This window comes from Grammomys surdaster, unplaced genomic scaffold, assembly GCF_004785775.1.
Source record: "Grammomys surdaster isolate TR1022 unplaced genomic scaffold, NIH_TR_1.0 132, whole genome shotgun sequence".
NCBI lineage: Eukaryota > Metazoa > Chordata > Mammalia > Rodentia > Muridae > Grammomys > Grammomys surdaster.
Window position 1 is genome coordinate 202,862 of NW_021604590.1, and position 24,490 is coordinate 227,351.

Genomic DNA, 24,490 nt, shown 5'->3' on the forward strand with positions numbered 1-24,490 from the left:
TATATATATATATATATACATACATATATAATCTCCAAAATCCACCTCCCTGATTTGTACAAATTATTTTTTTACAAATATTATTCCTTCTGGCCACTATTTCATTCAGTACTTTCATTTTTACAATCACCACAGGCCATGGATGTGTACTCATTTTAAGAGATTTCCAATAACTGAAGAGGAAGTTGAAGATACTTCCTGAAGGTCTGGGCTGGCGCCCTCTCTCTCTCTCTCTCTCTCTCTCTCTCTCTCTCTCTCTCTCTCTCTCTCTCTCTCTCTCTCTCTCTCTGTTTTCTCATGACAGGGTTTTTCTGTGTAGCCCTGGCTGTCCTGGAACTCACTCTGTAGTCCAGGCTGGCCTCGAACTCAGAAATCTGCCTGCCTCTGCTTCCCAAGTGCTGGGATTAAAGGCGCCACCACTGCCTCACAACTGGGGTCCATTTCTACTGTTAAATTTTTGTACATCGTTTCTAGATTTTTTTGTTTCATTTCTTCTTCTTAGCATTTCTCAATTCCTACTTATTATTCATGGATACTTCATTCTTTACCTAAGGTTGATAGTCAAATATACCCATATATGGCACATCTGTCTGTCTGTCTACCTATCAATCATATCTATCTATCTATCTATCTATCTATCTATCTATCTAAACATAAAATCAGTTTGGAGGCATTTCTAGCACAACTTTACTGCAGCCTTGTTTCTAAACACACATGCATTTTGCACAGTTCATGATGTTACTCTATACACCACTAGATACAGGCTTACAATGCCTCAGGCGGTCAGAGATTACTGTATATTACACAATGTTTCTATTTTACATAGTTTTGTGCTCTTACAGAAATATGACTTAACTATGGAAAACAAATATTTTTAGTATTTTCCTGCCATTCTTCAGTGTGTAAACATAAAACTTATCTTTGGATTTTTAGATTGCATTGTTTTAATGTTTAATTGTATGAATCACTGTTTATGTTGCTGACTTCAGTTTCATAAGAAAAACATTGTTCAAAAACTTCTAACATTAGATTAGAACAGACTTTCTAAAATGGCCCTAAACAAACTTTTGCCATTTCATACAATGCATTTATGTACAGTGATGTTCTAAACACTGACAATCAAATGCTGAGCAACTCTGAAAAAGGCCAGGGATGTTTTTACACTCTACAACGTCAAATATTCAGTCAAGATTAAATTCTTTATGTAAAAATAAAAGAGAGCTGGCTGTGAGGGCTCGCGCCTGTAACCCCAGCACTTAGCAGGTAGAAGCAGCACTTCTAGGACAGCCTCAGTTATAAGAAACCCAAGTGTAAGACCAGCCTGGGCTACTTGAGACTCTGTATTCTAAAACACACACACACACACACACACACACCCCTAACTCTATCTCATTAATATGCATTTTATTTTTATCTGTAATAAATGATAAAATTATACTCAAGAATTATTTCAAAACAAATTTATGACTTTATCAGTTTTACCCACAGTTAATGTAAAAGTTTTTTAGACAAAATGGAGTCACAAATGGAAAAAGTTTAAGCAGCTTAAACTTTTAAACAACAGGAAAACGGCATAAACAAAAACCAAACCGGCCACTGGCACGAGGGCTGGGAAGGACAGAATTTAAGGAGGAAGCAGTGCTAGCAGGGTGCAGTCCTGGAATCTAGCACACTGGCATTTTTTTTTTTTTTAGTTGTGTTAATAGCCAAGGCTGTTCTTGGCTGTCAATTTGACTACATGTAATCTCCAAATTTTTGAGAGAGGAAAACATGCCTGTACCCTTTGAGCTGGGAAGAGAGAGACATACCTTTAATCAGGACCTTGAGGTGGGAAGACATATCTTTAGTCCACATCTTTAATCCAGATCTAACCTGGGTCACACCTTCTGCTGTGAAGCCTATATAAGGACAGGGAAGAAGGAGCTTTCCTTCTTGGCCCTCTTGCCCTCACCTTGCTACCAAGTCTGCTCTTTCCCTGGTATTTGAGCCTACTTCTTCAGGATTCCAGGACTTCCCAGCCATTGTTAGATTAGCTGGCCCACCCTTTCCTAAGTATAGATTCATTCTGTAGGTTTTGTTACTCCAGAGAACAACGGTCTTCAGGAGCTCTCCAACAGCATCCTGAGAACGGTGGAATCACAGATGTGAGGTGACGGTCATCTTCCAGTAAGATCCAAGTTAAGAAGCTCAGACAAGACAAGAGGACTGACTTGGCTTTATATACCGTGTTGAGAAACCACAGGAAAATGAGAGACAACCAACAGTAAACTCATGTTCTATAATCCAATAGCTTTTAAATGAGTCAAAATGTTAAAAAACAAACAGCATAAACTATAAAATAGGTGATACGAATCTTTAATATTGTGGCAGATGTTTTCTAAGAATAAAAAGGAATGTACCTGATATAATACAAATGTACAACTTAAATGACAATCAGGTACATATGACATTAAAAACTAATCAGCAAACTAGAAAAAAAAATTGTTCTTCTGAGACAGGGACTCTCTGTGTAGCCCTAGCTGGACTGCAACTGTCTGTATAGATAGACCAGGCTGTCCTGGAAATAAGATTTGCCAGCCTCTTCCTTTCAAGTGTTGGGCTTAGAAGCACGTATGCCACAGGATGGTTAATATACTACGTAAATAATGCACTGTGAAGAAAGCATTGTGCTGATTTACTGTTATTTGGAAATGTTTTTTAGGAAATCATGGAAAGAGAAAACAATTTTACATGAAGTAGTAAAAAGTAATGACACGATGACAGTACCAAAAATTACAAGGGCTTTTGACTAGACACTTAAAGTTTTATTTTCATTAAACCTTTGAAAAGAGAACTGTAGCCGGGCGGTGGTGGCGCACGCCTTTAATCCCAGCACTTGGGAGGCAGAGGCAGGCGGATTTCTGAGTTCGAGGCCAGCCTGGTCTACAGAGTGAGTTCCAGGACAGCCAGGGCTACACAGAGAAACCTTGTCTCGAAAAACCGGAAAAAAAAAAAAAAAAAAAAAGAACGAGAACTGTAGAATGCGTAGAGATGTGTGTAAGTTCCTACTGGCCCAGAGAGAGCGGGCGCTCTACTTCAGGTCCTTCATGCTGCCTCAGTATCCTAAACGGCTTCACTTAAACCATCCAGGTCTCTCTATGTGATACAGTAACTGCATGTGATGACACAACTTTAGAAAACATCATTTACTAGACACAAGAAATTAATCATGTGAAATAAACTCAATAGTGTTCTAAATTTAATAAGAAATGATTTTTAACTTTGTTTAGGATTCCCGCATTCTAACTGAACATTTTTCCCCCAATGGAAGAATAAATTCAGAATATGTCAATATTTACAAAGTTAATAAAATACAAACAGCAAAAGAAAAAAAAATACACTCAACAAAGAATTTTATTTTAATTATTCACAAAACAATATTACAATATTTTATAAAAATATTAAGTTTTAGGCTACCATTATTCATTTAAAAAAGTGTTTGTGCTAGAAGGCTGCTTTTGCCAACTCTCTTTTTGGTAAGGGTGTTAAAGTTCCATGTTAAGACAATACAGATGAAAGCTGTTGGAAAAAAAAATCGTCAAATGTACAAAACTGTTTCTTTCTCTTGATAATTAAAAAAAATACATAACAATTTAAACTGAAAACACATTAAGTTAGTGTTGCATCCTTACTATACAAGTTTTATTATAAGGAACTGCTCCATTTAGTTAAAATCTAAAGAATGTCATCAAATTTTTCTGCCTTATTTTTCTGACCAGCATTAGAACATCACAATTTTATTACCCTTTGCAGAATGCTTAGATAAACTCTAATACCACAGTTCACAGGAAGCCCTTTAACACACTCATGTAGACACTCATGTAGACTGTGGACAACAGGGCAATAGGGACCCAGTCTTCTCAGGAGACCCTCTTGGCAGAGGACTCAGTACTGAATAGGTTAAGTAAAAGAAAAACAAATACAACTTTTTAGTACCAGAACTTTTGCCTACTTGCATGAAGTTCACTTGTCACATTTAGAAAGGTTTAAATTTGAACATGTTTACCATGGTACACATTTTTACATCTACTGATGGTAGTTTAAAATTATATTCTGAAAATAAAAGGAACTTGATATAATGCCTTAGTGTAACTATAAAATAAAGCATTTTAAAACATAAATATTAGACTTTTATTTCATTTAGCAGACTCCATTTTTCTCTTGCTAGATTACTCAGTTCAAATTAATATTTCATAATTTCTGAGTTAGAAAAACTCTCATTTTAAATGTTTTACTTCTGCACTTTAAATGGTCAAAATTTTCCCCCTTTACATTACAGCTACTCAGAGTAAGTATTCTTCCTCAAATTAATTATATTATAAACGAAAAATATGAAAACCATCAAATATATTTGAAAAGTATGTAAAGCTTCAAACAGGGATTTGAAACTTGGCGTTCTAAAAGACTCTGTATAAAAGCTGGGCCACTGAAATTAGGGTAAAGCCTTATCTTCACTATTTTGAGGTAAAACTTATTTAGTGTATACGAGATTAGTTTTATAATCATACTTTATAACTTTTAAAGCCTAAGAAAACAGCTAACGAGGAGCTCTGAGTGCCAGAAAGCCATGTTGTCACTCCACAAGACCAGCATTAAACATTCCACCCCAACCCAATACCTGTAGAGCTCTCACATTTCTCCTCTCATATTTCTTTAAATACATTTTCTTCTCTCCTATTCTATACTCAATACAAGCAAAGTGCATTCAAGTCCCTGATCTAGTGATGTTTTCTATTTGTGGAGCCCGTAACCATAACAACGCACGAACAACATCTCAGAGTACTCCATTTATTTTTTAAAAATTGACTGCCTGAATATTAGGTTTTTATTTTTATGCTATGCAAATATTAAAAGGTTTTTCCCTTGGACTGGATAGAATAATCTCAATTGTATATAGCCTTAAAAAAATCAATTCATCCTTGTACAAGATTAATCAACTTTCTGGTGACCTTCATTATCCAAAGCTGAACAACTCAAGACATGACTGATGAACAACGGCTCCCCGCTCCCCAGTGCGCTGGACAAAGTGTGACCACACTGCGTTACACTTCGAAGTCCCATGGCTGTGCTCTAACGTTTAATCAAGTTGTTGGTGATGTTTATAATACTTTTTTTTTTGCATTTGGAAGACTTCGCCCATTTTCACACAAAAGGAGGCCTCTGATAAGACTGCATGGTATTAAACAGGGAACAAACAAAACAAAAAAATTTTTGAAAAAAAATTCTAGAAAAATTTAAAAACTGGAATGGAATTATTTGGTCCCATGAAGTTCTTTGATTTTAGATTTTACTGTGGTGTAACAGCCAAGTTTTGTACATAACAATAAATAGTTTCCTCTTGGCAATTCTGAGTTTGGGGAAGAAAAGGCCATGACTAGTAAGCAGCAGTTCTTTGCTCCTTCTTACCATGCTATCACCCACAGTCAATACCAAGCTCAGCTTTCTTTCTCTGGACCCTGAAGTCAGTTGTAAGATGCATCATTGGTACTTTAGAGTTTAACACTTGGAGGAAAACAAAGTGGTTTTGAGTAACCGTATCTGGAATTCCAGTTTACCGTAAGAAACATGCAGAGTGAAGAGTATCTTCTCATCCTGTGCAGGAAGAACTCACACAAGGTCTTTATGTTTTGGCAGATCTGTGCACACAGGCTGCGTGGATTACAAATTTTCTCCTGGTTGGTACTGCGGCTCTGTAGCAGTGAAGTAGTCTTCCAAGAAGGACTGAATATATTCAAAGGTTGGTCTTTCATCAGGATCCTTCTTCCAGCAAAGATTCATCAATTCATGGAGGGACTCGGGGCAGCCCTGAGGGCACGGCATTCTGTACCCTCGCTCTACTTGCTCCAGCACTTCACGGTTCACCATACCTGATGTCAAGATTCAAACATTCACATTCACGTTAGACAGTCCCAGCCACAAATACCCGAGGAGAGTAAACATCCTAGTCACTAACGGAAGACATACCGAGTTTATCTTGTAAAAAGGCATTTTTCTACAGATAACAGATTAAAATTCAAATATCAATATAAAGTTAAAAAATAATAATCTGTACTTTAATACGACTGTGGTGGTTTGAATACGCTTGGCCTATGGGAAGTGGCACTAATAGGAGGTGTGGCCTTGTTGGAATATGTGTGGTCTTCTTGGAGGAGTCTGTCATCATGTAGGCGGGCTTTGAAGTCTCCTAGTGCTCAAGCTCTACCCAGTATGGACACAGCCTCCTCTTGGTTGCCTGTGGAAGACAGTCTCCAAGCTGCCTTCAGATCAAGTTGCAGAACTCTCAGCTCCTCCACCACCATGTCTGCCTGCACACTGCCACGCTTCTTGCCATGAAGATAACAATGGATTGAAGCCAACCCAATCAAATATTTGCCTTTATAAGAGTTGCCTCAGTTATGGTGTCTCTTCATCATAGCAATAAAACACTAACTAAGACAATGGCCATTTTTCATTCCACCTAAACTTTTACTTATAACACAGTATCTTCAAATGCCAACTAAATCTGACTGAAAATGTAGGGCATATTTAAGGTATTAATATTTTCTATTACCATTTAATAATCCCAATTTGAGTAGTGACGAGTCACAACTGACCTAGGAGAGAGTTCTAGTTCTATTTTTTGTGTATATAAGTATTTCAAATCATTAACCTGAGTGTCTTCATCTATTGTCACCTATTTGGATTTCATTTCTTTTATTCCTTTGGAAGCTCCCTCCCATGATTGAAGCTTTATTGTGCACTGTTTCCAGCTAGCACATGGACTCTGACTAAACGTCTCTTCTAGACACTGTCTCACTATGGTGGTAGAATCATCCAGGAGAAACCCCTGGGCGTGTCTGTGAAGGATTAGCCAGGCTAGGTTATCTGAGGTGGAAAGATCCATCTACCTGTGGTCAGAACCATTCCATAAACTGGACTGAATAAAAAGGAGAAAGAGCTGGGCATGGTGGTGTACACCTTTAATCCCAAGACTAAGGAGGCAGAGGCAGGCAGATCTATTTAAGTTTGAGGCTAGCCTACTCTACAAAGTGAGTCTAGGACAGCTAGGGCTGTTACACAGAAAAACCCTGTCTCAGAAAATGGAGGTTGGGGGGGAAAGGGGGGAGAGAGGGAGAGAGGGAGAGAGAGAGACAGAGAGAGAGACAGAGAGAATTGGAACTCCTGGAGGAGGCAGTTGTGTCTTGCCTGGCATGGGAGCTGGGATCTGCGTTCCACTTTTCTGGACCAGAGCAGGGCACTGCTAACCACTGAGCCATCTTTCCAGTCTCTGAACCCAGCACCTTATGTATACTGAACATATGGTTACCACTGTGCTATACTCCAGTCCTAATTCCTAATAACTCTTTTGTTCAAGATTCGACCCTTCAGCACTTTCTGATAATCAGAACTATTGATAGGCTTTTATGCCTAAAGATGTAAAAGTAAGACATGGCAGAAGAGGCCTCCAGTCGATCCTTAGGAAGCTAGCCACTTCCTACAAAAGCGTCTCTAAGATTCTGAGTAAGGTGTAATGTCCTAGCATGGGAGGAAGTCAAGCTTTTCACACCTATTCTTAAATAAAAATGAAGACTAACATTTAATACTCAAGATCAACAGTAATGCTTTACATTTTGTCAATAAATTTAAGTATTTCATTATCATTTACACTGCTGAGGTTATGCAGAAACTAATCGCAGCAAATAGAAACTGTTGGTGGTACATGTGCATCTTCTTCAGTAATCCTGTCGTGAAGCCTGGGAATCTAGGGGCTGGGAATCAGAGGTGGAGTGCTAGCTTAGCACAGACATGGCCCTACGGTCAATCCCTAGCCCTTCCTGCCAAAATAAAAAGAAAATCTGCAATTTGTTTATATTCTGCTTCTTATTTGAACATTTATTTATGTAATTAGTTATATATTCAAGTCTGAAGTTCTGTTTCCCTAGTTCATCTGACCCTTTTATCATCATTTAATGATCTTATGTCTCTAGTAATAGTTCTTGCCTTGACATCCACAGCTGTTCGTTCTCTCTCTCTCTCTCTCTCTCTCTCTCTTTCTCTCTCTCTCTCTCTCTCTGTTAGTATTTTGCATAGTATGTCTTTTCACCCTCTGAATTTTAATCATTTTGTTTTTGTATAGCTTATATATTTAAAGTATATCCCTTAAACGAGTACTGTAGAGGGTGGAAAGATAGCCTAATGGTTAAAATCTCTAAATAGTCAAGAGGACTATAGTTGGGATTCCTTGTAACAAGCTGGGTAAGCAATTCACACCTGTAATCCCAGCTCCAAGGACAAGGGTGGGGTTGAGGCAGAGACAGAAGGATTTCTGGGGTTTACTTGCCTAGTCAAGAAAGAACAATGACAGTAACAGTAAAAGTAACAGTAACAACAATAACAATAACAACAACAACAACAACAACAACAAAACATGAGCCCTAGATTCAAGGAGGGGCATTGCCTCAAAAGGAATAAGAGGATTAACAGGGATATAATAGTAGAGCATTTATACATACATTTAAAATCTGGATTTTGCCTTTTAATTGGAATGTTTAATGTACTTACAATGTAATTATGGACATAGATTTAACTATCATCCTTTTTTTTTTCTTTAAGAGACAGTTTGTGTAGCCCTTGTTGCCCTAGATCTCACTCTAAACCAGGCTGGCCTCAAACCCAAGAGATCCATCTGCCTCTGCCTAGAATTAGAGGCCTTCGACACCCGACACCGCTCCAGGTCACCATCCCACTTACTTATGTTTGTCCCATCCATTCTTTTGTCTTCCTCTTATTTTGATTAAGCAGGCACTGTTCATCATTACATTGCAGTGGGCTTTGTTTTTGTGCTAGGGATCAAATCCACGGCAGACTGCACGCCAAATGAGTACTCTTTACCTAGTCAGTGGAGCCATAGTCTACTGGAATTGCAGTCTGCTTCTCTGGGACTTAGGCTTCACTTTAAACAAGTATTTTTTTTTTTATAATCTCTAAATAGTAACAGAAACTCAGAACTATCTACGTACTATTATTTTATGCCCTGTGACCTTTGTGTTACAGCTATGGAATTTATTTTATCTTTCTTTTCGTTTCTTAAAGCTTTACTTTTATTTTATGTGTATGGGTGTTTTTGCCTGCATATATCTGTCTAAGTACCACAGGCATGCAGTGTGCATAGAGTCCAGAATAGGACATTGTATCACCTGAAATTGGAACTGTTCCACTTGTGAGTCACCATGTGGATGCTGGGAATGGAATCCAGGTTATCTGGATGAGCATTAAGTGCTTTTAATTATGGAGCCGTATCTCCAGCTCCATTGAACTTATTTTTATATGTACTGTAAATGTGATAAGATAACACTAGTTGTCTTACAACAATAATTTTCTCCCAAGAACTTTCAAGACATAATTTTAGGCAAGGTGTCTTAGTGGGTAAAGATGTCTTGCTACCATACCTGGTGACTTGAGCTAGAGCTCCAGAATCTACACAGCAGAGAGAGCTAACTCGTATAGGTTGTCCTCTGAGTTTTCCACAAATGGCCCGTGGCTTCTATTCCACTTACATACATATAAATAAATGTAAAAATATTGAAGAGACTTCACTTGTTTCTGGCTTCCCTATATGTATATATCACCTTGCTGTGGCTATTTGGCTTTAATTTTTACAATGTGGTCATGATATACCTGATTGAAGTACACTGAATTTTCTTTATCTTATTTCAAGTTCAGTGAGCTAACCAAAACTAATTTTAAGGAAGACTTCTGGCTATTCCTTTTCTACTAATGTTTTCTTGCTAATGTTTCACTCTCCCATCTCCTGGGACTCCAGGTAGAGAGAACTTAGACCTTCTCTCCGTGTTCCACTTATTTCATATTCATACACAGTCCATTTTCTCTCCATGTATTTAATCTACACACTGCCTTGGAATGAACCTATGAATGTACTGATTTTCCACAGCCATATAATGTGTTAATTTCACATACGGTGTTATACTTCTTAGATGATATTTACTTATTAGAGACAGGGTCTTGTTTGGGTAGCTCAAGATGGCCTTGAACCTCTGATCCTTCTGCTTCTGACTCCTGATTGCTGGGATTACAAGTGTGCACTACCACATTGAGCTTTGATTCTTTTGTTTATAGATTCCAATTCTACTGAAATTCTCTACCTTTCCTTATCATTTTGCTAACTATATCTTTCATTATAAAGATTATTAACTTTGGTCATACACATGTATAGTCCTAACATTCTGGAGGCCGAAGCAGGAAGATCAAGTTCTGGCCAGCCTGGCTATTTTAAATAGCAAGATCAGGGAAAGCCTGGGTTATACAAGAATACTCTGCCTCAAACCACACACATACCCCACCACACCCATGAACTAATTTGTAGTAGTTTACTAAGCTTATAATTGGTGTGCTTTTTGGGACCCAGGAATGTTCAATCAGTTATCCATCCATCCATCCATCCATCCATCCATCCATCCATCCATCCACCCACCCACTCACCCACCCATCTATTTATATTTTGGAGACATGGTCTTTGTTCTCTGCTGGTCGGGAACTCACAAAGATCTACCTGTTTTTCCTTCCCAAGTACTGGGATTAAAGCACACACAGGTATACCTGGTCGTGGGTATTTGAATGAGAATGGCCTCAATGAGACAGGCTTAAAGTGCTTAGTCACTAGTTAACTGAATTGTTTGGAAAGGATTAGGCCTTGCTGAAGGAGGTGTGTCTCTAGGAACCGGCTTTGAGGTTTTAAAGGCAATGCCAGGCCTATCTGATCTCTCTCTTTCTCTGACTGATGCTTGCTCATCAGGATGTCAAGCTCTCAGCTACTGCTTCAGGGCCAGGTCTGTACACTCCTTGGTCTGAGGACCCTGGACTAACCCTCTAAAACTGTAAGCATGTCCCCAGTTAAGTGCTTTCTTTTATAAGAGTTGCCTTGGTCATACTGTCTTTTCACAGTAACTAAAATGGCTCTTCCCCCCCACCCACTAAGTCAGCAGTTTTCCACATGTGGGCTACAGCCTCTTTGGAGGGTAGAACAACCCTTTCACAAGGGTCATATACCAGAGAGCCTCCATATCAAATACTTATATTACAATTCATAACAACAGCAAAATTAGAGTTATGAAGTAGTAACAAAAATAATTTTATGGTTTGGGGTCACCTCAACATGAGAATTCTGCATTAAAGGGGCGCAGCATTAGGAAAGTTGAGAACCACTGCAATAAATAATTGTGGCTTATTTTTCTTTCACAGAATACAAGATTTTGCACCAATAGACCTATTCTATGTTCGAAAGGACTCTGGCCAGCTTGAGCATGGTGGGCATGGCTCTGGTAGGCCTTGTCTTTTTCTAAAACCCAGTAGACTACATACCTAATGCTAGCCACTAAGGTCTATTCCCTTATTTGGCCACTTCCTCCTCCTGAAGCTAACTATCAAGGTCCAGCTAACAAAGTATTGAAGTCTAGCAATCAAAAGCCTCCTTTGGTTCACCTAATGAACACACCCAATTAAAATTAAATACCTTATCCTAACATGGAGTTTCCCCCTTTATCTTTATAAGCCTCCATTGCCTATGGGCCACATCTGTCTCTCTATCCAGAGGCAGTCCTTTGTCCTCCAGGACAAATACCCCTTTCTCCCTCTCCCCTGTTCCTTTCGCCTTTTCCTTGTCCTCTATCTCTTGTCTGTCTCTTATTCCCTGCCCTCTATCCCACTGAGGCAAATAAATCTCCTTTGTGCTGAGATATTAATCTTGGGGGTCCTGAGCAGATACTATTTCTTACAATGTTGACATTCTGAATTACCTGCAGTAGATTTCTTTTTCTACAAGACATTAGGTTTTAGCAGTAAATGTACTGTCAAATCACCTGGTGATTTTTTTTTTTCTTTTTACTTGGCAAGACCTGACTTCAGGTTTTGTTTAATTTTGTCTTTTCTACTACAGCACTGTTATAGAAACACAGTCCAGGGATAGAATCATGGGAGGAGAATTCTGAGTGCTTGTGAGAACATTCCAAGAAAACAAGTCTTGTGACTTCAGTTTCTTGAAAAATATGAATTATTGGAATGTGTTTTGTGCTCCTCCTAGGTATACATAGGATTTGAGTTTACTTCAGATAGTTCAGTAGTTTGCTGCTGGAATTCAATCAGATGTTTAAACTATCCTCTTTATGCCTCTATAGAAATTTATACGCTTGAACTCATGAGAACGTTACTCATGTGACCTTTCTTAACCCTCAAAGTACAAATTGTTTGAGGTAAAGCTGAATAAAGCTGGCTATTTAATGAGACTTAGTCTACCTCATTCATCAGCTCCATTCTTACAGGTTCCTCCTTTCACTTCTTCCTCCTTCGTTCAGTTAAAACAAACAAACAAACAAACAAACAAACAAACAAACAAACACTGATGTCTCCATTTTGACTTCCATCAGTATGCCTACTTAGAAAACGGGGAGAAGCATGATATAAATATGGGCTCATTAAAGCAAAGGTGGACACCTTCCTCAGTCAGTGTGAAGTATAAAAGACAACTGTATTATGGATCTAATTTTGTAGGTGTTTGTAGGGAGAGAACAGATTTTAGATTGTCTTTTGTGGCCAAAATGGAAAGTAGACCATGACTAAAATGTCAAAGTGAAATTCCTTAACTGTATTTGCTAGCATACTGAGGGCAGAACTAGATTTTATCCAGCATTATGATTTTGTTAGGTAGCAATAAAGTACAGAAAGACAAAGGACAAAATAAACTCAAGGGAGTGATCAAACACTTGACTGTGCAGCTTAAGGAACAGCAGGGCTCTGTAAAGAAGACGAGGGTCTGGAAAAGCTGACCACGACCAACAGATCTTAGTACTATCAACAAGCTGCCAAAGTGGGAGTAGAGAAGGCTGGAAAGCTTCAAGGTAGGAGTCAGATAAGAGGCACATGATACTGTGGTAATGAGAGGTATTGTTAAGGTTGAAGGTATGAAAAGTGACAGGATCACAGACTGAAGGTGCTCAAGCCTTCAGGTCTCAAGCCTTTCCCTACTTTATTCTATCAGATTCAGGGTATCTGCAGAGAGAATATCTTGTGTCTGTATGAATGTGGCACTTGTCAATAAAAATCTGATGCCTATGGCTTAGGCAGATAATAGGGAGTGGGACATCTGAGAGGCAGGAAGGATTCCAGGATAGTGCCAGGCATTGAGAGATTTGCCTGGGGAAGATGTCATGGACTCATGGTACCTGAGCACAGGTAAATGGCTATGTGGCAGAATGTATATTAGAATAAATGGGTTATTTTAAGTTATGAGCTAGTTGAGAGAAGAGCCTAGCCAAGGTATTTGTAAAAATATTGAGTCTAAGTCTTATTTTTGGTAGCATAGGTTAGGAAGAAGGACCAGATATAACTTCTACATATGGGGCCCAACTACAGCATAGAATCAAAATTAACATGAGAAAAACCTTGGCTAAAGGCACAAATCCTCCCTGAAAACAAAACAGCTTTAAAGATTTGCCTGTTGAAGACAAGAGTCTGGTGCTTTAAAACTTTTCTAGAGAGAACAGAGAGGCCTGTAAACAGCAGGTAGCGAGTGGAGAGTGGAAATGCACGCCAACCAGCCATGCGCCCAAGAGCCCAATTCAGGTTCACACCACTAAAGGTCTAAAACTGCACAAGCAGCAGCTGGATCACAGAGGCACTGAGTACCCCGGCTGAGAGAGGCGCAGGGGCGCTGCAGAGCTCTAGGTTGGGAAGAATTTAAAGACTCTAGCCCCAACCTGCCTTGGGCCCACTACCTTTGTGGAGTGAGCAAAGGTTAAAGGCTCCAGACTAACTAAGCATGGCAGGACACATGGGCTTGAGATTGTTGGTGGGGAGGAGCCCACAGAACACAGAACAGTCTTTGACTGTTCAGAGCTGGTACAGCAGAATGACCTAGGGGCTCCCACAAAACAAAGAGGTCAGAGTGGGACTCCCTACTGATAGATACAGCTGCTTACAAATGACAGTCTAAAACACTAAATGACACATCTTTTCCTTAAAGGGGGTTTTGCTTAATAATAATTAGGAATGTCCTTAGTAATTAAAAAATACACATAAATCTTAGATTTATATAAAGGGAATAGAGAATATAGGTATTTTATCTACATAAGGTATGTTTATATATATATTTTTTCAAGACAAAGTTTCTCTGTGTAGACCTGGCTGTCCTAGAACTCACTCTGTAGACTGCCTGCCTCTGCCTTCCAGGTGCTGGGATTAAAGACGTGTGCCACCACTGCCCTGCATGTTTCTAATTTCAATTAGAAAGATAATACTTTTTCTGTGGCCAAGAAACATTTTGCCCTAGGAAAGATATATTCTGCTGGTCAACGTAAGGACCCAGAATTTGGGCTGGGGCAGGGTTGTTTGTATCTAACTAAGGAATCCAGAGACTACTGGACAAGAGAAACATCTAAAGAAAATGATGGATCATTAAGAGAAGATAGTCTAAGAAAAGGAACAAACTAGTTACATATAAAAAGCTATATTGTTGAGCTAATTAACTGTATCACATGTTAATTATCAGCTTGGCAATGCAGAATACAATGCCTTTTGTCAGAGGAGTTAAATAAATAGAGACAATGTAATATTGTTTTATAATATCCTTGAGGGTATGCTTGGGCACTAAGATGGAAAGGAATTTAAATAAAGTTGAATACAGGGAAGAATGTTAAATTAAGAGAGAAAAAAAGAAAAATATAAACCCACATAAAAAGTAAATCTCCAAAGAAGAAAGAAAAATTGATATAAACGTTTTCAAGAATACATAGATACTAAATAAACTTATGTTTTGATCCCAATACTTGGGAGACAAAGACAGAAACAGATAGGTTCCTTATAAGTTTGAGGCCAGCCTGATCTACAGAACAAATCCAGGACAGCGTGGGCTACACAGAGAAACCCTGTCTCAATAAATAATAACAAATACATATCATTGTAGAATATATTTCAAATCCATAGTCTTGTTTTGATTTATTAACATGAATATGGTTGTATGGTCAATGGTAATGTGATACTGTACATCCTTCTTTAAGAGGAGTCAAAATGGAGCAGACCTGGATAGAATAGAGAATGCTAGATTACGTCGGTCCATACTTATGATGACTTCAAACTGCAGGATAAAAGGTATGTTATGTTGGGAAAGAGGTGTTGTGTCTGTGTCAACAGGAAAGAAGAAAAGACTTTGGATTCCATCCAAACCAATAGATCATATTTGATTGAGGAAGACCCCCTCCCCTCCCCAAAGACTTTGGCTACAGACAAGAAGAAAGAAATCAAGAAGACCAAACAGGACAGGTACTATGATTTATTGATCTCTCTACATGTGTACAGTCCTGAGACTGGCTCAGATATAAAAACGTCTGTAGCCAGAATTTCAACTATACATAGCCAATGGATCTTGTTGTCTACAGTCTTTAAGATTCATCATGCCATCCTTTCCTATGGCATGAATGGAGATTTATATTGCAGTTTAGTTATATGATCAAATTAATTTATAAAGACAGTTGTCTTTAACCTACTCAAAAAACGAGCAGAAAATCAAGCCACGTGAAATAAGCCAGTAAGCGGCATCCTTCTATGGCCTCTGCATCAGCTCCTGCCTCCAGGTTCCTGTCCTGTTTGAGTTCCTGTCCTGTTTGAGTTCCTGTCCTAACTTCTTCAGTGATGAACAGCAAATGTGGAAGTTAAGTTGAATAAACCCTCTCTTCCCAGCTTGCTTTTTGGTTATGGTGTTTCACTGCAGCAATAGAAACCCTAACTAAGACAGGATATCTTCATCAAAGCCCTCCTCAGGATTCAGGGATCTGTGTGGAGGCAGAAAGACTGTAAAAGGCAGTGGTGATAGTGGACTCCAAGGGAACACTGTCTTCCAGATACAACAGGACTGATGCACATACACACTCACAGACATTGGTAATGCACAATTACCAATGTACAGGTTCAAGCCCAGTGGGGTCTCAGTACTGGAAGGGGAAATTAGGCATAATGTTCCATCCCTAATCACTAAGGTATTTGTAACTTATAACCTACTGACAAGGAGAAACACTAGTTTTCCCTAGTGGCATGTCACTTGGTGTATTAACCACATTCCTGTATGGTGTGTAGCCATATGCCTAGTTGTAACTGGTCAACACAAAATGAACTTAATATTTCTGTGGACTTTTGTTCTTGTTCTTATTGTTTTTCAAGACAGGTTTCTCTGTTTAGTTCTGGCTGTCCTAGAACTACCTACCTCTGTACACTGGGCTAGCCTTGAACTTAAAGAGATTCACTTACCTCTATGCTTACTGAGTGCTGGGATTAAAGGTATGCACCATTTTAAAAAGTACTGGGTGCAGCACTTTTTTCCTTTTTTGGTGTTATTGGTCTTTTACTTGTTTTGATTTTCATTTTGTGGGTTTTTGTTTTTTGAAACAGAGGTAAAAAACCAAAGATGGGTGGGTAGAGAGGTGAGAAAGATGGGAGGGCAAAATGTTAAAAATATATTGTATGAATAAAATTTAATAAAAAAAAAAAAAAGATGACCATGGATGAAGACAGAAGCAGAATCTTACTGGACAGGGTGATGAGGAGTGACCATTAAGTGAGGAGAGTTGTATGTGTCAGCACACAATGGAAGGATGTCCACCACAGAATACAACAGCACTATAACTACAGCTCAAGTATTAAGGTGTGGCAGAAACAGAAGATCAGCACAGCAATTCTTCTTGAAGATTGCATTTTCTACAGTTTCACATTCCTCAACTATTAGGATACCTTCAGTGGAAATGTTTGAGAGGTAACAGGTTGAAGGAATATCCAATTATAGCTGAATTTCTTGCTCCCCTAAACTATATAAATACATAAAAAAGAAATTTTTACAGTAGTGTTTTCCCACTTCTTATTAAAGAGGAAATACTTCTTCTCAAAACAATCTTTTGAGTCTAGAATGTCACACTTCTAGAAAAGAATAATTACTTGGGTGGGGGGAGCAAATATAACCTAGATATTTAAGATATGCTTCTGATCTGAGTAACACAACATACACGAACACAGAAGAATATAGGGCATACTTTCCTGTGCTTGCGTAAGGATTCTAGCTCTCATGAACTGCTACACACCCAATTAAAGAGGGTGGGAAAGAAGAAATAGTCTTTCTCCCTCCCATTTTTGCTGAGTGTATCCCCCACTGAAGGCTCTGCTGAGACACTAAAGAGCTGGAGAAACACAAGCTCACCTGGATATGGCACTCTTCCTTTTGTTACCAGCTCTGTCTGTAGAATTCCAAATGACCACACATCTGATTTTATCGTAAATCGACCATACAGCGCAGCCTCAGGAGCTGTCCATTTGATTGGAAACTTTGCACCTACAAATAATATTGACAATTTAAGTATTTTTAAAGAATACTTGTGTAAATATAAGGTTCACAGGTCTAATCTTTATCACTATCTCTATTCTATGTATAAGTCTTCAAACACAGAAAATATGTGGAAAACAGCACTAACTTTAAATTTTTACATTAAATTTGATTTTTCTTTTATTAATGATATAAAAAGTTGCTGGTAGGAACAGAACATGATTCAATAAAACAGCAGTAGATAAGACAGAAATATAGATCATAAAAGCTGCAACTTTGGGGGGGGGCACGTGGGATCTTGAGATATATATATGTGTGTGTGTGTATACACACACACACACACCCTTAGGCTGGCCTTAAATTTTCACAATCCTATCTCAGCTTCCTGAAAGCTGGGATTATAATAATTTGCTAAATCAAACTAAGTTTTTAACTGTTTTTTGCTTGTTTACTTGTGTGTGTGTGTCTGGAGGGGTGGTATGAGGTGAACAAAGATTAAAACTTCATGCACGAGTCTCTCTCTCCCCTTGTTGTGCTTTTTGAGAAAGGGTCAGCTGGTCTCTAACATGCTATCTATTGGAGAGTGACTGTGAATACTGATCCTTCTGCCTCTAACTCCCAAGTGCTGGGTTTAGAGACATGAGATACTATGCCATTGTAAAATCAACAACTTCAGGGTCATTTGACATCCAGTGGCTGTAACTAATTATGGTTGAAGGCACATTCTGTTAGGTCTAATAGCTACTGGCTTTTGCTCATAATCATTTCTGTATTTTGTGCTGTCTTTGCAGAAGTTTTTATTGTGCTATTATATTTTTTATCGTGTGTTTGGGTGCGTGCATGTGGAACCTGTATAAAGGTCAGGGGACAACCTTGTGAAGTTGGCTTTACTCTTCTACCTTTACATGGGTTCCAAGGATCAGACTCAAGTCACCAGGCTTGAAGAAGCAAGCACATTTGCCAGCTGAACCATCTCACCAGCCCTTGTGTTAAATACCATGTTAATTTACACAAATATTTAATGTATGATTTTAACAGACAAGCATTATGATAATTATTATGGGTATACAAACAACAAAGCTTCCATAGAAATGTGTATTTATGCTAGTAAAAGTATTGGTAATGTATATGCTTGAAGTGATTATATATACATATATATTTACAACATATATTAAATATGTTATATAATAAAAATTATTAGATATTAGGAAAAAAATCATTCAATTTTCATTTGTCACAATAACAAGAGGTTTCATTAGAGAGTGGCAGCTAAACTTGGCCTTAAACAGTCGTTAGGATTTCCTAAGTAAGGGTTACAGGAACCTATGACTGGTTGGAGGAAAGTGTACATGGGGTAGAGAGAGCAAAGAAGTAGAGGAGACAGTGAGATGACTCAGCAGTTAAGAGCACTAGCTGCTTTCCTAGGGGACATGGTTTGATCCTCAGCACCCACCTGGCAGCTAACTTCCATCTGACACTCCAGTCCCAGGGGATCTGATGACTTCCTCTGGCTTCCACAGGTACTGCATGTATGTGGTGCACAGACATAACATGCAAGCAAAACACCCACACACATAAAATAAAAATAAATCCTTTTTACAAACAGGAGTTAACTGGGTGATGGTGGGGGACACCATTAATCTCAGCACTCAGAGTTGGAGGGCAGCCTGGTCTACAGAGTGAGCTCCAGGACAGCCAAGGCTACAGAGAAAAAAAAAAAAAGCCTGTCTCCAAAAACAAAAACAAAAAACCCCAAACCTGGAGCTAAATCATGGTTTTTCTGTCTTGGCAATGCTGACTATTCTGGGAATGGTAATTATTTTCTGTGTTTGACTTAGCCTCTATGTTACAGCAGATCTATCTACCAGATGTTAACAGTAGTCCCCAAACTGGAACAACCAAAAATGTTTCTAGACATTGCTGATGTCTCCTCGGGGCAGAAAGAAACAATGCTTGATTGGAATCATCTCCAGTCTAAGACAACGGTTTCAATAACAACTCATCAAGTTTGTTTAAAAAGAGTAACAAACATTTATGTGAGACAGAGGAGATAGCCCAATGGGTCAAGTGCTGCTGCTCTTGAGGACTTGAGGAGAGATCCCTAGAACCCACGCAAAGCTAGAGCTTGTGTTTGTGATCCTAGTGCTTTTACAGTGAGAGAAAGTGGAAACAAGAAATGCCAGGAAGTTTGCCAACAGCTAGGCCTGGCCTTATATTGGGAAACAAGAAATCAGATTTCAAAGAAGATGCGAAAGTAAGGTTCAAGGTTGTCTTCTGACCTTTACATGCTTACTGTATCATGTGTGCACCTGTACTCATACACACAAACACACATGCACACACAAAGAACAAATAAAATTTACTGCTAACATCCTAAAGAAAGTAACAAGGATATTTTATCTGCTATATTTATAATACAAAAGTATCTTGTTAAGTTCTTTGCAGGAATTAACTATCAGAAAGCTGGGGTATTGTTTATTAGATATAATTTTATGAATAAAATCAATGTTTCTGAGTCCTCTGAAAAAAATCTAGAACTGTTTCATTTTTATTATAATTTATTTTTATTTTTTTGTTTTATTTTTAAGCTTCAAAATTTTTTTTTGTGTGTATGTGCATGTGTACATGTATTTGAGTGTAGGCTTTTCATGTGACAGCATGGGTATGGCAGACAGAACAATTTTAGGGAGTTGTTTCTTTTCTTCTACCTTGCCAAGACAGGGTCTCTCGTTTCTGATGCTAATCTACCTTCTGCAGGTTAGCTGGCCTGCCAGCTTCTGAATGATTCTCTTGCCTTCACCTTCCATTTCCCCTTACAGGAATGCTGGGATTCTAGGGGGTCAAACGTCGACCGTCAGGCTATACATTCCCAGTGTTTTGCTGGGCCCTCTCCTTATCTCCCTTTCCCCTAAGTTCCATTGACTTGCAACAGATCTCACAGATAGGGCTGCTTTGCTTCACAGATAGGGCTGCTTTGCTTCACAGATAGGGCTGCTTTGCTACATGGAAACACCCACCCAGAGGCATTTAGTCTACAGATTGTTTTGTGCTAGGTCCACTCACATGGACATGTATGTTACATGCTGAGCAAAAAGGCAGCCTTATAACAAACGGCACATGTGTGCTGACAGCCCACTGGCAGGGGCAGGCAGGGACCTGGCTATCCACTAGAACTATTTGTATTCCATAAGGCTCTGGGTATTCAAAACAGGATTAAGACAAGCATAGGGCATCAGATTATAAGCATCTATTTATATTACTTTACCTTGTCTTGCTGTGTATTCATTGTCTTCAATTAATCTTGCTAAGCCAAAATCTGCTATTTTGCATACAAGATTTTCTCCTACAAGAATATTAGCAGCTCGGAGATCTCGGTGAATATAGTTCATTCTTTCAATATATGCCATGCCATCAGCAATCTTAAGAGAGGAAAAAAAAAGATGCAAAATACATGATGCAAAGGAAAGAAGACACTTCTGGTTAAACTAAAGGGAGATTTAAAAAACTAGGTAGCTCAAAAACAATGACAGTAACAGACACAGTCTAGAACACAACAACAAAAACAATGCTTAATTAATCTTTATTTCCTTAATATGGCAAGAAAAAAATCAACATATAGTTTGGAGATCAAGATTTTATGTCTAGAGTATAGCCCGTCACTATGACCAGCACAATGTCCTATTTTCTTGTCAATGGTTAGAAGAAGTGTATCATAAGACAAAACAAAACCCCACACAATCTAAGGTGCTAAAGTATCAACATATTATAGCTTGTTGGTCAGATGTGGCCACAGCCCATTTTCATATGCCTTGAGAAGTTTTTTTTTTTTTTTTTTTTTTTAAAGCCTTGACCATTTTTTAAAGGGCTGTGCAAACTAATGAGGCACAACAGAGTTTGTGTGTGGCTCATAAAGCCCACGTCATTTACCTAAGGTTTTTTGTTTGTTTGTTTGTTTGTTTGCTTGCTTTTAATAAAAACAGGTCTGCCATTTTTCCAAAAGAAAGTACCTAATAGCCTCAAACAAAGGGCCTCGTATATGCCTGCCTCCTCTGAAGCGACTCTACATGGTCAGATGTAGATATGGCTATGCAGATTCTTACTGACAGGTATGAGAGCTGCAGAACTGCAGAAACAAGCTCACCAACTGTAGCCAATAAACAGTGCCTGCAACACTTGACATTTATCTTAATAGAAATTTTGCAACCAAAATTCACAAGTATAAAAGACTAATTCTTACCTGTATATTATCTGAATTCTTGTCTTAGACTAGAATAAACAAAAAAATTTCAGCACACTTTCAGGTTTTAATATTTGGAATAATCTTCATCCACCTTTGTCTGTCTTCCTTCCTTTTCTTTCTTCATCCATCTTAGTTTTCTTGTCTTTCTCTCTCTTTCTTTCTTCTTTTTGTTTGGTTTTTCAAGACTAGGTTTTTCTGTGTAATCCTGAAAACTCATTCTGTAGACCAGGCTGGCCTTGTACTCAGAGACTGGACTGCCTTAACCTTCTGAGTGCTAGGATTAAAAGTGTGTGCTGACACCTGCACCCAGCCCATCTTATTTTTCTTAAATTTATCTCTTGAAATGTAAATACAGACTTTGTATTTCTGGATGAACTGTGTCAAACACCATATGACACAGGGCAGCACCTGACTGGGAGATCTACAGCAGTCTAAAACTGGCTCTGCTACTGAAGAGCTCACACTGAACTATCTCCAATGTTCCTTTCTCTTCTAAAGTTCTAGTATTTTATTACACACAATTTTGACATCATGCTAAGATTCTTCTGCATTTTAAACACACGCTTTCAATTCAAACTGACACATATGTATGCACCTACCTGAGCAGCCATGTCAACCAGCTGCGGGAGCTTCAGATACTTTCCATCTCCTTCTTTAAGGAAGTCTAACAAGCTCCCTGTAAGAGACAGACATTTTAGAAAAATTCAAACATTACATTAAAATGGAAGTAAATGCTCTTCAAAACCTTAAATAAATCATCAAACCACACACTGTGTGTGTGTGTGTGTCTATTTATTCAGCCAACTAGGAATACCCTGGGGTAGTTACAATTACAAACAGGCAGCTGGTGCCGGTCTGACATACAGCTCTTCAGTGTTAGGAGACAGCAGTATAGTGATACAAAGTCTCACAAACTCAGCAAAGGTCTGGTCCTCTCTCTACCGTGAGTTAAGATGAATTAAGATTATACAACATCAGATAAACCCAAATCAAGACACACTTTTATAAAAACAAAACAACAAAAAATAAACACTCATTTTCATAAGAAAGGTTTCAGATTAAAAGACTCAAAAAAAAAAAGCAATTGAATACTGGGCTTGACAATGGATTCCACACTGGATCAGGGGAGGATAATTGGTAGAACTGGTTAAGAGAGGGAAACAAATTCTGAGGAATGAGAATAACATGAACAGAACTTATGGGCAGGGCTAGGGCCAGCATAGCTCAGTGGTAGAGCATGCTCTTAGCATATACAAGACCCTGAGTTTGACTGTCACCACAACAGCAGGAGAAAACACAACACAGCATTCAAGAGCAATGAGAAAATCTGTCTGCACATGAAGCAATATGATGACAAAGCACAGAAGGCAATAAGCTTTGATGAGCTGTAAGGGTCTACTGCTAAGCAACTAAATAGTAAAATGAGGAATTACTACATTTTAAAACCAGAAAGGACTTTTGTTATCTTATATTCTAAATCTCTCACCTGCAAATAATTAATGAAATGACAGAACAGAATTCTAACATTTTCTCCCAATTTTAAAAAGTCAATAATTGAGCTATGTAGGTGGTCCACTTCATTTCTTATACTAGTAACATCTTGATTTAAATTTCTTAAATTTCTTTCTTGTCCTTTTATCCCTTCCTGTTCTATTTTATTTAATGTACTCATTCAAATGCCACAGGTGGCAGTTGTTTGCCATCCAACACCTTTCAAAAAGACATATACTTTGGGCCTTTAGGTATATGTTGGCTATCAATTAATAGGCAATTGCTTTTAGTCCGTTTAGAGATTTTTTTCCCCCCCTGTTGCAAATTTGTAGCGGGCAGATGCCCCCACCACCACTAGAGGGAACTATATCATCAGCTAAGGTGGACTACTAGCGAAGATGACAAAATAGTAACTTAACTAGTTTGACTCAAAAAAGTAAAAAATTAAAATTTAAAAATAGATCCAATTCAGATAGGGTAGATTCAGGTTAATCAGCATCATTTCATCACTTGCTGGCTCCTATTCTAAAGCATCGATGGCCTAGAAACAGTATCAACCTTGCCTGGCTTTGCCCCTGGCTCTAACTAGCTATTATGTAAGAGCCCACCTGTGCCTGGGTTGGGGAGGATGAGAAATTTCAAATGACAGCAGGGAAAAACAGCTTCTAGAAATCCTGTAAGAACTGTATTTATATAAAACGAGGCAAAAACGATTCCCTTTAATGTCTTTGCCTTAGTGCTATCAATACATGTGTATCACTTTAATTCAACTTTCCTACTTTTCTACCACCCTAGCAATCTATTTCCTTTAGTTAAATCTACTTTCAAAAAATTCAAGCTGCCTAATTTTCCCTTCAAGTCTCATAAGATCCTGTGGGATAACTAGGAATAAACACGATTCCATTTAAAAAAGTATCACATTCCCTCTTTCCAAAAGTCTACAGAAAAACCTTGTTAGAAAGTACTATATGATAAAAAATCTGTATGTATAAAAATAGAGGAAATAAAACTGGGGGCAAGAGGGCTCAGTGGGTAAAGGCACCTGCTACCAAGACTAGTAACCTGACTTTGATCTCAAGACTAAATGCAAACTATCTTTTGACTTCCACACGTCACAGCACACATGCAATTGTACATACACACACGCAAAATATACAAACAAATGTAATTTTAAAGGAGAAAAGTAATCAAACTTTCAACTATGAATCCTGTGAGCTACAGTAGCAATCTGTCTGCCAGGGACGTCATTGGGACAGATGGGACATGAATAGTATGAATAGTATGGAAGCAGTCAATTGTCTTTTGGTTGGACTTAAAAGGCCAGTTTCTTTCTTTCTTTCTTTCTTTCTTTCTTTCTTTCTTTCTTT

The 24,490-nt window shown here is 38.4% G+C and overlaps 1 protein-coding gene across 2 annotated transcripts in view; it reads right to left on the reverse strand.

Moving 5' to 3' along the window:
• Positions 1-3,375: 3,375 nt before the first annotated feature.
• The window catches only part of Yes1 (YES proto-oncogene 1, Src family tyrosine kinase), a 55,469-nt gene continuing 34,354 nt past the window's right edge, over positions 3,376-24,490 (reverse strand). For both annotated transcript variants that reach the window (XM_028762204.1, XM_028762203.1), the window contains exons 9-12: positions 22,232-22,308; positions 20,658-20,811; positions 17,270-17,401; positions 3,376-5,906 (exon numbers count right to left, since the gene is read on the reverse strand). In XM_028762204.1, the coding sequence (XP_028618037.1) occupies positions 5,698-5,906; positions 17,270-17,401; positions 20,658-20,811; positions 22,232-22,308 (572 nt within the window). In that variant the 3' untranslated portion in view covers positions 3,376-5,697. The remainder of the gene's footprint in view (positions 5,907-17,269; positions 17,402-20,657; positions 20,812-22,231; positions 22,309-24,490) is intronic.